This window comes from Canis aureus, chromosome 3 (genome assembly GCF_053574225.1).
Source record: "Canis aureus isolate CA01 chromosome 3, VMU_Caureus_v.1.0, whole genome shotgun sequence".
Taxonomy (NCBI): Eukaryota; Metazoa; Chordata; class Mammalia; order Carnivora; family Canidae; genus Canis; species Canis aureus.
Window position 1 is genome coordinate 14,234,175 of NC_135613.1, and position 17,253 is coordinate 14,251,427.

General features: G+C 37.1%; 1 protein-coding gene across 1 annotated transcript in view; it reads left to right on the forward strand.

Annotated features, from left to right (window-relative positions):
- Positions 1-4,174: 4,174 nt before the first annotated feature.
- CNTNAP4 (contactin associated protein family member 4) overlaps positions 4,175-17,253 on the forward strand; it is a 242,322-nt gene continuing 229,243 nt past the window's right edge. The window contains exon 1 of the mRNA XM_077890879.1: positions 4,175-4,726. Within this exon, the coding sequence (XP_077747005.1) occupies positions 4,642-4,726 (85 nt within the window). The 5' untranslated portion in view covers positions 4,175-4,641. The remainder of the gene's footprint in view (positions 4,727-17,253) is intronic.

A 17,253-nucleotide genomic window follows, 5' to 3' on the forward strand; every position in this document is an offset into this window, starting at 1 on the left:
GATGCATCTCCGTGAGGGTGTGTGTGTGTGTGTGTGGGGGGGGTAATTCCCCAATTCCCCACACAACAAGCAATTCTCAGGATAACAGAAGTGTGTCCAAAAATTCAACTCAATTCTGACACCATTTACCCAGGGATAACATCATATTTTACAGGTTGAGGACTCAGTTATAAGACTGCCCTCCCTCCCCCAACTTTACCTGCACTTCTGACCAACTGGCTGTAAATGAGAGGTTCCCACAACCCTCTCCTTGGGTTTCATTATTTTTTTAGAGCAGTTCACACAACTCAGAGAAATATTTTATTTACTTGATTACTGGTATATTATAAAATGATAAAACTCCAGAATACCAGACGGAAGAGGTGTGCAGAGCAAGGTATAGGGAAAGGGATATACAGAGCTTCCATGTTCTCTCCAGGCATACCACTCTCCTTAAATCTCTACAGTCTACAGGTTCACCAAACTGGAAGCTCTCTGAACACAATTACATGGACACTATTAATTAAATCATTGGCCACCGGCAATAGAACTCAATCTCTAACTCTTTGTCCTCCCCAGCAGTGAAGAGGCAGGGAGGTACTGAAAGTTCCAATGCTGTAATCACAGGGTTGGTTCTCCTGGCAATCAGTTTGCATCCTTGTTACCTAAGGGTTTTCCTAAGGTCACTTCATTAACATAACAAAGACGCATTAATTACCCTTTATCAGGAAATTCCAAGGGTTTTAGGAGCTGTGAGCCAGAAACTGTGGAAGAAGACCAAAGATAATAGAAGTTATATTTGGTCGTTTGAATGACCAAATACAGATTTCTTATAAACCACAATATTGCACCTCAAGTACATTTTAGTCTTAAAAAGAATCTATTTGGGCGCCATCTGTGTGGCACAGTTGGTTAAGTGACCAATTCTTGGTTTCCGCTCAGGTGATGATCTTAGGGCTGCGAGATCAAGCCCCACATTGGGCTCTGCACTCAGCATGGAGTCTGCCTAGAACTCTTTCTTTCCTTTTGATCCTACCTGCACTCCCACACGTGCATGAGTGCTCTCTCTCAAATAAACTAATTAAAAAAAAAAAAAGAATCTATTTTGAATAGTGACATCAACAAAATTGCAGAATGGGAAGCCCAGACCCTCTTTGAAATCCAGAAAAAAAAAAAAGCCGTTAAGCAATTCAGGCACCAGATAAAACAATTGTTAGCAAATAAAAGAAACAAAGGAGTGGCATCTTGATCTCTTTCTAGTCTTTTGATGTGACTTTGTTCCACTATGGCCTGAAGGTCTTTTTCCAATCTTAAATACAATCCCGGAGCCTCCTTGTACATTGTGGTGGGACACACAGTTCTCTGGCAAGTTGTACCAAGAGGAAATTGAAAGCCTTATTTTACAGATTTTAACATTTTGATTTGATTTATAATGCTTTCTCAGGCAGGGCCTGGCCCATAATATGCATATGCCAAACCTTAAGCACCAGCAGTTGTGTTTATCTTAATCGGTGGAAAATATAACCGCAAATGCATGCACAGGGAAGTGATTCGCGGAGTCTGAATCAGCAGTACAGTGATGTGCAAAATTAGGGCTCTGTGCTTTTCTGATTTTCCCCATTCAGACTCATTTTTTTTTCTGACATTAAGCACCATCTGGTGGGGATGGAGAAAAGAAGCACAGGTCAGTGGATCTTGGTGATCAACCCTTTCCTGCCACTAATGAGTCATGTCCCTCTGGCAGGTTTTAATTCCTTTGCTTATCAGATTTCTCATCTGTGCAACGTGAGCTATAGAGTACAGTAATTATAAGAACAACATTGGTTGTGTAACTCCTAGGGGCTTTTACTTTATGGCATTATCTTGGCATTGAGGTTGATATTTTACTTATCCTTGGGCCACAGCTGAGGAAACAGGAGCAGAGGTGACATGTAGCTTGCCCAAGAGCTTGTGCTGGTTGGTGGTGTAGTGGGGGCAGACAGTGACCTGGATGCTAGACTCCTGCATCGCCTGCTCAAACCACTGCTCTGAATGGTCAGAGGCAGAGAGCTAAGGTCAGTCAGTAAATGAGGGCCCACTCAGTGCTAGGTACTCAATAGGGGGGTCATCATACATTATATCACAGTGGCTCTTCTGGTCATTATTCTTTTATTTTTTTAAAGAAAGAAATCAAAGACCAGAGTAATGGACTCACTTAATGAGAACCATAATGAAAGCTGAATTCATATCGAGGCTCCTCTGCAAAGTCCACGTTCTCTCCCTTGCTTCATATTGTCGGGGCAATCTTTCCTCTGTGTGGTCATCAGACAGGGGCAGGTGTTGTGGAGGATTGAAATGTTGCTATCTCTCCAGTACCAGCCTCCACCTCATTCTATAGCCATAGCACACTGATATGGAAAAGCCATTATTAATGGCTGCTGCGATGCCAAGAAGTTATTATTGGCATGAAAGGTTCGGTTGTTTTTCACTTACATGTACTGGTCCTTTTAAAATACATTCTCTAATTTGTTTTATGGGAACAATTAAGTATAAAGTTTTATTTTTATTTTTTATTTATTTATTTATTTATTTATTTATTTATTTATTTATTTTTAAGTATAAAGTTTTAATAGGAAGACAACTTTTCTCCTCTGGGGAGCCCAAGAGCCTGTTCCTCAGTGTGGAGTCATTGAAAGTAATGATTTTAGAGCTTTGCAGGCCAGAATGTCAAGTCCAGCCTTCTGTCTTACTGTGGCACTCTGGGCAGACTGTTTAACTTCCCTGAGTTTCAGTCTCTTTGCTATATAGACATAATGGTAGTTCCCTCAAAGATTGCTATAATAATTTAATTAGATAACAAATGAGTAGCATGTGTTCAATAAATTTAATCCCCTTTAATAATTACCTAACAGAAATGTTCAGTTTGTATCTGCTTTTGCTTAATATATTATTTTGGAAAATAACAAAATCAGGGATGTAGGCCTAGGAATACAAGTACACACTCAAACAGTGACCTTTCTTTCCCCTGCTGGATTTTTCCCCGGGGCCTCAAGTTTTAGCCACCATTGACAGGTCAGAGAGGAGGTGGATTCTGATGCGAGGGGCAGTAATTCCCAGGGTGAGAGCAGTAAAATTGGAGTCAGAAAAACAAAGTCCAATCATCGATACTTAACTAACTCTATGACCTCTACAAAGTATTTAAATTCTCTGTTCTTGTTTTTCTCATCTGTAAAGTAGGAAAAGAAAAAATATCTGTTCTGCTTTGTTTGTAGGTGAAAGCCAAACATATTTCTTTAACTCTTATGATTATACAGGAGGATGCATCTGTCCTTTTTTTCTCCTTATTTCATTTAATCCATAGCAAGGATAGTGTTGCTACAGGCTTATGTCTTCTAATTTGTAATCACCAAGAGATGCTTGAGAACTCTAGGATTCCTATTCTTATGAAGACTAGCACATTATCAGTTGAGTATCTTCACACTTATTTTAAAGAAATTATTCATCCTCTTTAAATGATACCATGTGATACATTTATTATGTGATATTAACTGTTATTTAAATTTTTAAATATTCTATTCAAGAAATAGCAGTATTCATGCATCAGCCATTAGGAGAGTAATTTTTCTGTAGTTGGTGAGGTTCTGATCTCAACTTTATTCCTCTCTCCTTTAGAACATTTGAATTACATCTTTATGTTGTTTAGGTTTGGGGTGTGTGTGCATGTGTGTGGGGGGGGTCCCCTTTTTCAGAATCCCATCATTCTTCATTTCAGGCCTTTTGGGAATTGTTATTAAAGAATTTGTAGAATGCAGCTGCCTATTCACAGCACGATGCATTCATCAAAATAAATCCATTTAAAGCGTTCAATTTGTGGATTTGTCCTCCTGATGCACTAAAATAAGAAATGTTAATTTCTTGCAGACTATTACCAGATGATTCTAAATATCTGCCAAACAGGAATGTCTGTTTCCTTGTGAGGAATTTCCATAATAAAATCCTGGCTCCATAGCTGAAAAGGATAGTTTTATATAAACAGAGAAAAACAACAGCAAGTATTTTCCCTAAGGGCACTTTCAGCTACAATTTACCAATACTGCTTAGTTATTTCTGTCTTTTATGCTTTTGTTTTGAAACAACGCAGTTTTACCTGGATGCCCTCCCGGATATTCAGGAATTAGCTCAGTGTGTTGACTGGATCCTCTAAAGGCAAGACCTCCGGAAAATCGGGAGGCTCCACCGCCTCCCCCGCTTCCCTCACCCACATCTCCAGAGGGGAGAAAGGGTTAAGGACTGTTGGAGAATAGCGGGGCGGGGAGGGAGCCCCGAGGAGGCCCGGAGCAGCAGGCCGCGCCTGCAGGTGCAGCTTCCATCAGCGGCGCGGCGCGCGGTGGGCTCTGAGCGCCGCTGTGAATTTGGAGGAGGGACCGCGGCCACCGTCGGGGACCGCCGCGGAGAGGAGTGGGCGTGGCCTGGCCGCTCTGGATGCTTGTTAGGAAAGATGCTGGGTGCTTGTCACTGAGGAGTCAGGGCTGTGTGCGGAGTGTGTGTGTGTCTGTGTGTGCGTGTGATAGAGAGAGAGGAGGGAAGGACGGAGAGCTACTGAGCGACCCAAAGGTGCTGAAGACCTAGACAGCGCTTGGAGAGCCACTCAACATCTTTTGGGGGAGCCTAATAAATGTGAACATGGGGTCTATCACCGGAGCTGTCCTCAAGCTGCTACTTCTGTTATCTACTCAAAATTGGAACAGGGTCATAGCTGGGAATTCCTGTAAGTATACAGCAAATGATTTAAAACTTGCAGTGGTGGTTGTGTGTGTGTGTGTGTGGGGGCCTCTCTGCAAAACTTTAATTCTGTTGTTTTTATGATTATTATTTGCAACTGGAATTGCTGCAGAGCATATTGCTATAAATGAAGCCTCACTTAAAAATCTTGCAAATATGACTGGCTTTACACATGTCTTTCCTCCTGGTCTGGTCAAAATATGCAAAGTGTCATTTCTTTTTTTGTCCATGAGCAGACACTTATCCTCTCGTCTTTGAATATTCATTGAGAAAGCTCAAGTTCTAGTAAAACATTAAATTAGCATCTTAACCAGGGAATAGCCTGTGAATGTCTTCATTTCTTCCTTTTTAAGGATTACTGAATTTTATTGGAATTATGTCTAACAGGAAAACAACTGGCAGACTTTACATTATGCTGCATTAGCTTAGATTTCTGAAGTTTGCACTGGCAGACTGATAGCTGGCTGCATCTTTAAAATGATGCCGGGCTAATAACTGAAATGCACTGCAGAATTCAGGAGCAAAACTGGTGGAGGTGAACCCCAGTATTAAGAATCGTGCCCTCACTCTCTAAAGATTTAAGTACTCTTGAAAGAGGGGGCTTGATTCCTCCATTTTGCTTAAAGGGAAAACATTCAGGTGATTTTTTTCAAAGTGTTAATTCTTAAAAGTGTTATTTTTAACTTTATATATTTGTGATTGAATAGTCTAAGTTAATTGATTCAGGGAAGATTTATTAAGACCTCATTTCTTATTTAAGTATCATCCAAAATAATTTGGCAGAACTCTCTTCATCCACTTTTCATTAGAGATAGAAAAAGTTTAAAAAGTTATATTTGGCTTAAAAATCCCCAGATGGGAGAATTTTCCCCTCCCCGATGAGTGATAAATAAGCTCTGCACATTCAACTCTTTATCTCTCTCTCTCTGATTTAAAAAGAAAAGCTCATTTGCTTTTCCAGAAAGGGCTGTGAGGCCTGTTCAGGAATTTATGTTGTTACTGTATAACCAGGTTTAGGTTTAGGGGATACAAATAAGCCAGGAATCAGGCATTTGCTATGGCACATCCCTTGAGCACACTAAAGCAGCACTCTGATGTGGAAAAAACATGATAAACAACCTTTCTGGCACAAGTCAAATGTCCATTTACACTGCATGTCTGTGATTTCAGGTTCCCATGCAGTATCAGCTCATTTAATAGCAGAGTGTATCTATCACTGGAAGAAGAGGACATCCCTCAGATGCTGCACTGTGTTTCAGATTCAGTTTTAATTTGGTTGTATAAGAATTCCATGAGACAAGAATATTTGCATATTTTCACCTGGTCAGAATCTTGGAATGCTGTAATAGTAGCATTTGACGAGCGTTGCAACAAAAAGACAATAACTAGACAGACACACACACACCCATGCACACAAAGTTTTGTAGAGAAGGTATAAGTAATTCATCGTCCAACTACAGAAGTTCAACAAAAAAGGAAGGCACTAGAGGTCACTCTTACAATGTAAAGCACATCACTTGAAGCATCATTCCCTTCAGAAAAGCAGAGCTGAAGTCTGGCCTAGACACAGTCATGTCTTTCTAAGACACTGCCTGTATTGGGGTTAATAATATATGAATATGATTGCTGTGTATTTGATTGAATGTTTTCTTGAAGTCCAATAAAAGGCAGATTGACATTAAATAGCTTTTTGTTGTTGTTGTTGTTGTTGTTGTTATATATCTTTTTAGTGAAGGGCAGAGGAACTGCTGAGACCTGAGTAGAGCAGAGCATTCAAGGGTGCTTAGCTTTGGCTGGGCCTCTGACTAACACTTAAAATTTCAACCCTGGCTCTGTATTCTCTCAGCTTTGGTTTGTTTATGATGTAGTTTAATGCTCTTCTAAACATTTGAAAAACTTAAAGAACTTATAAAATTTTAAATTATTAGGTATTATTTAAATATTAAAGTTGGAGATCTTGATTACCATATATATTGAGTTGACAGTTCTTAAAGTGTCAAAAATGCAATTAAATGCCCTCATATCATTAAAATTGCATTGAATAATTTCTTGTTAGTATCACTTGTATGATTTGCAATAATATATATTTGAGAAGATTCATTTCCTAATTTTTGTTTTATTCTTTAATTTAGTTTTTTTTTTTTTTAATTTTTGGAAGGAAGCAAGGTCTACTTACTATGAAGGTGCTTTATATGTTTCATCTTGTTTGAAAGAACAAGTGTATGTGTTTACCAATTAGGCTGCTGTTCAGTGTGTGGACAAGTGACCATCAACCAGCACAAGCAGTTTTTTAGATTTTTAAATGTTTTTCAGCATAAGCGCTTTTGAAGTGTTAAAATAGCACCAATAATTCTTCTGGACAAGTCTTCATATTAAAACATGAGTCAATCTTGAATACCAACGTTAAAGTCAGAGAGAACTGAATATAAGTAAAGAAAATTAAAGGTTAGTCTCCCAGGTGAATACAAAGACCTTCTTGCTTTATTTACAGCTGATTCACCATGAGCAAATCTGTTCTCCACTGAGTCAGCCCAAGACTACCCAAGCCTGCCAATGTGAAACCTTTTGTGGGACAGCACTCTAAACCAGGAGTAGCTCAGGGATTAGGTGCACTTTAATTCGAATGTTAGTTGATCTGATTAATCAACATAGTAATAACTTTACATTGGAAGGATTCTATGCAAACACATATACGTGTTCATGTGTATGTGCACGTGTATGTATGTATATAAATCTATAAACCATCAGATGCGTGTGCTCACATTTATTTGGTGGCTCTGCTTACTCCTCACCTGTCTAAAGATGTAATACGTCGAATGGACCACATTCTTTGCCTACTAGTGCCCTACTTGACACTTCAAAAGAAGTGAACCAGCCCCAAGTCTTTCTTCTCTTTTCTGGTCAAGACAAATTTGTTATTATATTGAGGTGTTCCTTTCACAAAAGTTTAGAGACAGGTCCTCCTGGAAGGGCTTGACTCTTGATACTTTGCACAGACTGTTGTTGGTTTCTTCGCTTGCCTTGCTACCAAGAGATGTGAATTGAGAAGGGAGATATCTGTTTTTATAATTGTGCTTATGGACCTACAGTTTCTTGCTGAACATTAAGATGTTCTGGGGGAGAGGTTGACTCACCACAAAAGAACAGAGCAGGTGTATGTACTAAGGCAAGTAGGAATCTTGCTGTTACTTGTACTCTTGCAGATTATGTGACAAAAGCTTTGTGGCCTCCTACTGAGTCTTACTTTGAAAATATTTAATGCTCATCAAATAGCTTATGAATGACTTAATTAGAAGTTAAGTTCTTTCTTTTATCTAATTGAAAAAAAAAAGGCTTATCTGAGGTCTACCTTGAAAGAAGCATGGAAGGAATATGTTAAAATCAGCAATAGATGAAGATGGCTTGAGTGGATGATCACTCTTGTGGGCTCTGGGATGCAATGTGAATGCAACTGGACAGATTCCCAAATTGTTAAAACTCAACTTTGTAACTCTTTCCTGAAGCTTCCTACTTTTTCTCCTTCTCCCAAGAATTTCTTTCCATGGCAAAAAATAACTAGACTATAATAGTAAAGTATTGATGAAATATAATTGTATGATACAATGCATAAATAGCTGGCCTTTGTACATAAAGCTGAGTGTGCACTTTTCTAACAGTGATACTGATTTGTTTTCTTCAGTTTGGTGGATTATCCTCCTCACTTCTGATTGTGTGCATCTCAGATAATTTCTAATAAGGGCGTCTCCAGCTTTGGAGGTAACATAACTCATAGCCAACAACATGGGGATCAAAAATTTGGCTTTCACAGGGCAGCTTTCACAGTCAGTGAGTAATACTTGCTCTTAGTAATAAACATTATTGTCTTCTAAAATTTTGGAATTTGTATGTATCAGATACAAACATTTCCTTTATGGGACCCAATCTCTATATCAAGATTGAGTTAATTTACCTCTTCAGTGAAAACAAATTAATAGAATTGCATAACATCAATTGTAAGATAATGTAATATTTAGCCCAGAGGTTGGGAAAATAGAGCCCACTGCCTTGTTTTGTAGAGCCTGTGTGCTAAGAATAATCTTTATATTTTTAAATGTTTTAATAAATAAATAAATAAATAAATAAATAAATAAATAAATATTTTGAAAAAATAAAATAATTCTTCATGGCACAAAAAATGATACAAAATTCGAATTTCAGACTTCCATTCCTCTCAATAGTCGACCTGTATGGTAAAAATTTGTACTCAATTATTATTATTATATTTTGCATTTTATCAATAAAATTTTCTCAAAATTGATTTCCCTTTCTTTATACGAAGACTTACATGATATTCTTTATATCTGGCCTTTTATAGAAAAAGTTCATTGACCTTTGATTTAAATAACATGCAATATAATGGTGAGACATAGATAGTATATAGATTAACACTGCTCCGATAAAATTTATCCTTAATTATTTAGCACAGAAATACATACTTGGGGAATTGTGGTACTGAAAGTAATTACTAGGAACTATATAACAGAAGAGACCTTCAAATTACTATCTTCCTCATATATTTCTTCTTAAAGACTTTATTGTTGAGAAATCTTGTTATTTCAGTGGGTGTGAATTATTTGTAATCATTTGTAATGCTTCAGCAGTTTTGGTTGCTAAAAGGGCACCTCCAATCTCAAGTAATCCCGTTAATATATGAAGTTCAATAAAGTGTATAAGTAATTGTATAAGTAATTGCATCTTAGATATTTTGAATGAAAATTTGGTTGTTATTTTATACTTTCATGAGTGTAAATTATCTCATTGCAACTAATCAGAAACTTGCATTTGGAATCACTGATTGTATGAGGGAGATGATCTTATTGAAATAGTATTCTTGTCCCTATGACTTTTACAGTAGCAGCTTCCTACAAATTCTGAAATTGGAGAACTTTCTAGGGTAAATTAAAAAATGGACTTTCATTTAAGCACTGCCCACTGAGAATTCATAATAATTAAGCAGGTGCCTTTCACCTACTCATGCCAACATAATTAATTTTTATGTAAATGTCTTCTCCATTTGGAGTTGTATTTACTTTTCATTTCCAAGAACTGATCATTGACCTCATTTTATTTACACTACCCTGTTTAATGTAGTTTTTTTTAAATTTAAGTTAAAAATATGATGGAATATAACACTTTACAAATTATTTTCATTGAAATTCCATTGTAACTTTTTTCCCCAAAGCAAATAGCCATGTGTTAAAATATTTTATTTTTCATAATTTTGTTTTTAATGGCTCAGCTCTAATGAAATTTCTGTCTTATCAAAAAACCAATTTCCAAATCAAAGACAACCAAGGACAGTCTTGTAGAACTTACTGAAATGTGACTTGCTCTGGGTGTCAACAGAACTATAGTGGGCTTCATGACTATCCACTGTGAAGAGATGATAAGGGACGGTGACACTGCTGTTACATGGCTCTGAATTTTTTTCACAATAGAGTATAAGTCTTGCTTTATAGATATCTATTTTTCTCAATTTGATACCATATTTAGAATTTGAATTGCTTTTACCTCAGATAAATCAATATTAGGGCCTTAATATTGTCAACTAATGAATCCCATGACCTATAGGTTGCTGGTTGGTCAGTTTATCTAAGTCTTCTACTCTCCTTTTAAAATCTCTGTATTTCCTTCTTAGTGATTGAAAGTTCACAGATGGGCCCAGCTCCTGAAAACAGTGGAAAGAGTAGTAAAAACTTATCCAACATTGTTATGTACATCCCAGATATATGTATTCAGATTGGTAGTGAATATCTCTGTGAAATATTAAATAATGCAGGGTTTGTTCTGATTTTTTTCAGTGGTCTGGTATTTCAATTCTTGTTTAGCTTAATTTTTTTTTCATTTTTATTGATTCAGAAATTTTGAAAACCTGCTTAGTATTTGTCTAGAGTCATTGTTATTTTTCAAGACAAGTATGATAGGGAAGGGGAGACCTGTTGCAGAATATTTGCTTAAAATATGACGTATTTCAAGAATTAACTACATGCATTTGGTGAAATGAGCTGTGTTGTATTGGTGGTGGAGTGAATTCTCATGAAATATATGGATAATTGTTTTGATGGGTATTTCAGTTAGGAACTTTTAGAAATACTCCTTAACAAACAGATCTTTTTTTTTTTAAGATTTTATGTATGTATGTGTGTATGTATTTATTTTATTTATTCATGAGAGAGAGAGAGAGAGAGAGGCAGAGACATGGGCAGAGAGAGAAGCAGGCCCCATGCAAGGAGCCCGATATGGGACTCGATCCCGGGACTCCAGGATCATGCCCTGGGCCGAAGGCAAGCCCTCAACAGCTGAGCCACCAGGTGTCCCACAAACATATCTTTAAAAACAGGTCTTGAGGGATCCCTGGGTGGCGCAGCGGTTTAGCGCCTGTCTTTGGCCCAGGGCGCGATCCTGGAGACCCGGGATCGAATCCCACATCGGGCTCCCGGTGCATGGAGCCTGCTCCTCCCTCTGCCTGTGTCTCTGCCTCTCTCTCTTTCTCTCTGTGTGACTATCGTAAATAAATTTAAAAAATTAAAAAAAAAAAAAAAACAGGTCTTGAATTTTCGGATTAAATGTTAAGGTCACTTAAAAAGGAAAATCTCAGAAAGAGAAGTAAATGCTCCAAACTAAACACAGACAGCTATGGAGCTTTGGAGACTTTGTGATTATCTCTGAAAGTCCTTCTTAAAGGAAGAATGAACTCATCAAAAAGCTTCAATTAACTAAATAAACTTAAATGAAATTATTTACCGTAGAGATTAATATTGTAATTTGAAGGTTTTCTTAGGGTTTTAAAAAAAAGACTTAAAATTTCTTGAGAAATAATAGTTTACCCATAACTCTAAATTATAGTAAATTGTATTTCTAAATAACAGAAGTGTTATTGATCATTGGATTATCTTGACTGCTTTTTGGGGAAATTTGATGTCTAAGGTTTCAAGACTCAAATTTCTTCAATGAGTTCTAAAGCTGTAGTGGTCTGTGTGCTTCAGTTAGGTATACATATATAAATGTATGCATATGTAATTTTTACTTTATATTCTAGAACCTTCTTTCCTTGTTTTTTAGTCTATGAATTTAGACCTTCTACAAAGCTGATTTCTCCAGGGTCCATTTAGTAAAGACCAAATCTGATATGCTACTGCATAAGTAAGGTTATTTTTGTTTCCCAACTGATTTCTGAAGGATAAAGTTTTTGTCAAAATGTCTTTTGCTAAGGTATTCAGGTACTACGTATTATTATGTACCATGTACAGTATTATGTAATGGTACATTCTTTGTACATGTAAAATCTATTGCAAATTACCATTATTGCTTCCATTCTTTTGAGGAAAATTGGTATTTTGAAGAGGAAGAATATGTGTTTGGTTTGAGGGTTTTTTTTTTCCCCTCCAATGAATTTTTGTCATGGTTCATGGAAAAGTGGTACTCTGGTAATAAAATCAAAGCTATAGCATAACAGGAGGTAAAAGTGGGTCTGTTTATGTTACAGTTAATGAGTCATTCCAATGTAATAATTGGGAAAGTGAGTGAAGCTTGAAAACATTTGACATTTTAAGTAGTTTAAAATTAGTAACTATAAAAGTTTTTAATGCCAGAAGTATTTAATAGAGCAGTAATGAAATTTACCTCTAAGGTTTTTAAATCACAAAGGAAAAAATGGTGTGATATGTATCAGTTGGCTATAGCTCTAATTACTTTTTTTATTAAGTACCTCTCATTACTTGACAGTGCTCTAGAATAAGAGATTATGTGCTTCTAAATCATAAAAGACATATTTGTTTTTGTAACCATTCCCCCCCACCCCGGCAATTATGGTACTTACAACTGAGATCATAGGTTGATACTAGTTTAGAAATAGCATGTAAATATATAAATTGACCTGCCTTCCTATAATTGTGTATATTGTATACTTTCAAAGCAAACTATAACCTATAATCTTATTGACTTACTCTGCAGTTATAACTTTAGATTTTTAAAAAAATACCCCTTGAATAAGGACACTGATAAACTTTTTGGAATTGTTCTCAAGTCGGTAGGTGTCTAGATGACGTTGAATAGACATCTGAAATGAATTGCTCACACCCAAGAGCCCCACAGTTTCCTACCAACATGACCTTTGCTCTCTCTATCAGACCCAAGAGAGAGATTTTGGGGAAAATTTGAGAAAGTTAAATTTCTCTCTGGGCTAATAGCTGTGCTCTAAGAGTTTGAAAAAAAAATCTATCTACAGATACATATCTTCAAGACATCTTTAGTTTTCAAAGATAATGAGAAGTATTTGCCTTTTAAAATATATGGATCAGCAAATAGCCAAACAGAAGGAAAGAGCTAAATTGAAAATGGTCTATAAGGGAAATGAGTTGATGAGATGAAATTGTCATATTGTGTGTGGGTGCATGGATGTGCACATGTGTGCTCCTGTGCATATGTTGGAAGATACTGTTGGTGGGAATTGGGAATGGTCCATATTGGTAGAGAAATAGAAAACATTGCCTCTGGGTGGCACATTTTTAATTAAGTAGTATTGGAATTATGTCGTGTTGCTACCATACCAGAATAATCTTTGGTATGGTTTTAAAGCAGTATGTGGGACTAAAAATAGCAAGAGGTCTTTCTGGATCCAATTTAAACTCATCCCAAACAGAGGGACAATGTTGCCCTTTTATGATCCCAGAGTGCTTTATTTTTTAGGATATGACTTGGAGATCTAAGGGTTCCCCAACACTTAACTTCTAGCCAGTCCCAGGTTACTAGTCTTTCTGAACGTGTTAACGAAGGCAGAAAATGGCTGGAGAGATTTTGGCTTAAACACCACTAGATAAATTGAAGTTAGAATGTAACTCTCAAAGACAATGCAGTAAAGTGACACTGGTATCAAGAGAAGGGCATTATAAGCAAAGTTTAACATTGTTCACATCATTCACTTTTATTTCTCAATTTTGGCTGATTTTGAACAAAAAGAATCTATCTCCAAGGCGGGAAGCTGCATGAAAGCTTAGCAATCCTCATAATTAAGGGTTTATAATACATATTTACATTTGCCATGTTTTAGATGTTTAGGACTTAATTAAAAGAACATTGCTGAAATAAAAACAATTCTATCTTAAGTGGTGGTGAGGGAATTCTGTGCAAGGTTATAAAGCTGCTCCGATAGGCTCTTTTGTTCCATTGTGTATATGATTTCTGTGCTTATTTGAAGCGTTGTGCTTTAACATGGAGCCTGTATTATAATCCTGTTAAGAAAACATCAGGTGCCTGTAAAATGTCATAACATAATCTTTTAAGTATCATAAGATATGTAGCCTTTCCTAAAACAAAAGAGAGGATGATTTGGGAAAGGAAGCAGTTAAGAAAGCAAAGAGCAAACACTGAAGACAAACACTTGGTTTCTTAAACTCATAGCATCCTATAGGACCTAATCACAAAACAGAACACAGTGAAAGAAAATATTTCATAGCCAAATATCTATTGGAGAAATGGAAAAAGTAGGCCAATAAAAATCTGATGTAGAATTTTAGGTACTAAGAATAAAATGATGATCCCAATAATTTGCTATGCTTGACATATAAAACTGAGCCATTTACTGGTGTGGCCTTGTAAATGACCACATTCATTTCTTGAAAGTCTTGCTATGTGCTTGCCTGTGGAATGGTTTCTTTCCCTCTCTGTCTCTCTATGTATACAGATGATTGCACTATGAAATTGATTAGCATGAGAAGAACGTATGTAGTAGTATTAATCATGAAAACATTCTCCAGAGAAGATGCTTTTAGTTCTCTGATTTTCTGAGTTAGCAAAATTGAGCCTTGATCATTTTCCTTTTTTCCTTCTCCTGGATATGAGGATGATCTGGTTGTGGCATCTGTCATCTTAGGGATTGCCAGGGTTGATTTGGCTGGTAGGACCAGTGTGGCAGCTGTCTCCTTCTTCCCTCACGACTTCCTGTGACTTCCAGTCCTTCCGTTCCATATCATGCATGATTTTTAAATACAACACATATTATTGTATTTTTAGGGAAGCCTGCCATAATGCATTGATATCTTTAATCAATTTGTGAGATTTTATCAAAAAAGAAGGTAACTCCTGCCTTCGTAGCTCTATCTCATTGCTAGGTGCTTTCAACAGTAAGTTCAGCCTTATTAACACAGCAAGCATCTTCCTCCTGTGTATCTGGTGATCACTTCATGGGTGTCTTCCTCACAATGTTCCTCCTCATGTCCTCTGGCCTCTATCATCTGGCCTTTACATCTGCTGTTCCCTTTGCCTGATGGCCATCAATCACTTCTCTCTAAATCCTCCTGGAAAACGTCTACCTAAAGCAAGCCTGACTTCCTTGCTCTATGGAGTCTTAACTGATCAAACCATCTCAACTGTCACCGTCTTGGCAGATACTCTGTAGCACCTTGAGTGTTCGCCTGTTCCTGCCCTGATCATAGACTCTCAAACTGTATTTTTAGAGAATATGTCTCCTTTACAAAACGGTGAAATCTTTGAAAGGCAGAGGTATTATTTTAATCATTTCTGTGTCTGCAACACCTGGCACAGTGCCTGGAGAAAAGAAGATATTCAGGAAATTTGAAAAGAATACACCAAAAGGTGGCTTATCTATATTTTTTCAGTTGAAACACCAAAAAGAGAAGAGATGAATAGAATCAGACTAAACTGGAGCACTGTGTGTTATTTTAATAATTAAAATTATTTTTATTTAAGGGACCACTTATTTTTTGCTTTTTTTAAAAAAAACTTTTTTTGGATTTTGTATTTATCTCTATTATATTTCATTTAGATAGGGTACTTTATTCTGGACTGTCATAATCCATACTATCATGGCCAACTGGCTCTTATTGGCTCTTTCCCTCCCTTACCCTCTTTGTATATGTAGCAGATATACTTTGATAGGCCAGTATCTCCCACCATGTTTGCACTAAGGGCCTTCAGTGGACAGGCAAACACAAAACACATCATGAGTATAAGGTTGGAAGCGCATCTGCTCCTGTCCAGACCCTCCTTGCGCCTCTCCATCTCTGCAGCACCTGCCAGGTGATGACCTCAGTTTTGAAGCTTTGGTGCAAAGTTGTCTCCACATTCTGGAAAGAAATCTTTGTCTTTTTCACGTATCTTGGTCTTCAGTTCCTTTATGTCGGCTTGTTTTTTATATTTTCCCATTTGAAGCCTTTTTCCCTTACAGAGGGTAGAAAAAAATGAAATTATTCTCTATTTCTTAAATTTTCATCGTTAACTTTATAAAGGGTATAATCACAGCTTTCTTACTCTTCTCTTGCCTACAAATGGGCAAAACTTTTCTTCATTGCTTTTAGCTATTTCTTAAGCATTTATGGGTTCCAAACTTTTATTTTCCTCTTTGAATTGTACACATATTCTTTTTGTTAATTTTCTATAAATTTTTATCACTCTTTTTGGATTCCTGTCATGTTTTTTTACTCCTTAATGTGTACCTTTGTGATTTTCATTGCCCAAATTGTAGGGTTTATAGCTTTCTGCATATGCTGACATATGTTATCATTCATATTGACAAATACTCCTTTTACTTTGGGCTCTGTGGACTCTAAGGTGGTGGAGGCAGACATTATTATCATTATTTTACAAACTAGGAATTGGAAATTTAGGAGGAATTTCCAAATCTGTTGAGTAAGGAAGAATAGAGCTAAAGGCTTGGACCCAATTTCAGTGATGTTAAATCCATTGCTCTTTGAATTGGAATATACTCATCTTCTCCATGAGCCTTTGAAATCACCTCCTCCGAGTATTAGAACCCACACATGCCTGTTCTCAAGGTTCTGTCTCTGGCATGTTAAGTTATAAGGTGACATGTGAACTTTCTTCCAAGAATTCTATCACTTACATTTTATTAACAAGCTCTTCCTTACTCTTCAGAGTGAAGTGTCAAACATCATTGGAAAAATAACTGTAAAATATCCTCCTCTGAACGTCCATTGACTCCCCTTGGTACCAGAGACCTACCCACGCAGTCTAAATTCCTCATTTGAGTCAACAGTTCCAAGCACAGGTTACAAGGGACTGAAAAAGCTCAAATCACCAAGAAAAACCAACTCCTTTCTGCAAGATTGCGACACTTTGTGACCCGGGCATTCTTCCCATGTTGTTTCTTTCTCTGTTAAACCCCTCTTCCTGTCCATTCTCTTCTCCATTCCCTTTGGGTGTTATATTAGTCTGTGAGGGGTGCCATAACAAATGCCACAGGCTGGGAGGCTTAAACAACAGAAATTTATTTTCTCACTGTGCTAGAGGCTGGAGCTCAAAGATCAGAATGCCAGCAGGGTTGGTTTCTGTGAAGACTTTCTTCCTGGCTTGCAGATGGCCATCTTCTTACTATCCCCTCGCATGACCTTTTTCTCTGTGTGCAGAGAGAGAGATCTCTGCTGTCTCTTTCTCTAAGATACCAGTCCCATCCCACTCTGAGGGCCTGTCCCACAAAGGCCCTACTTTATGATCATA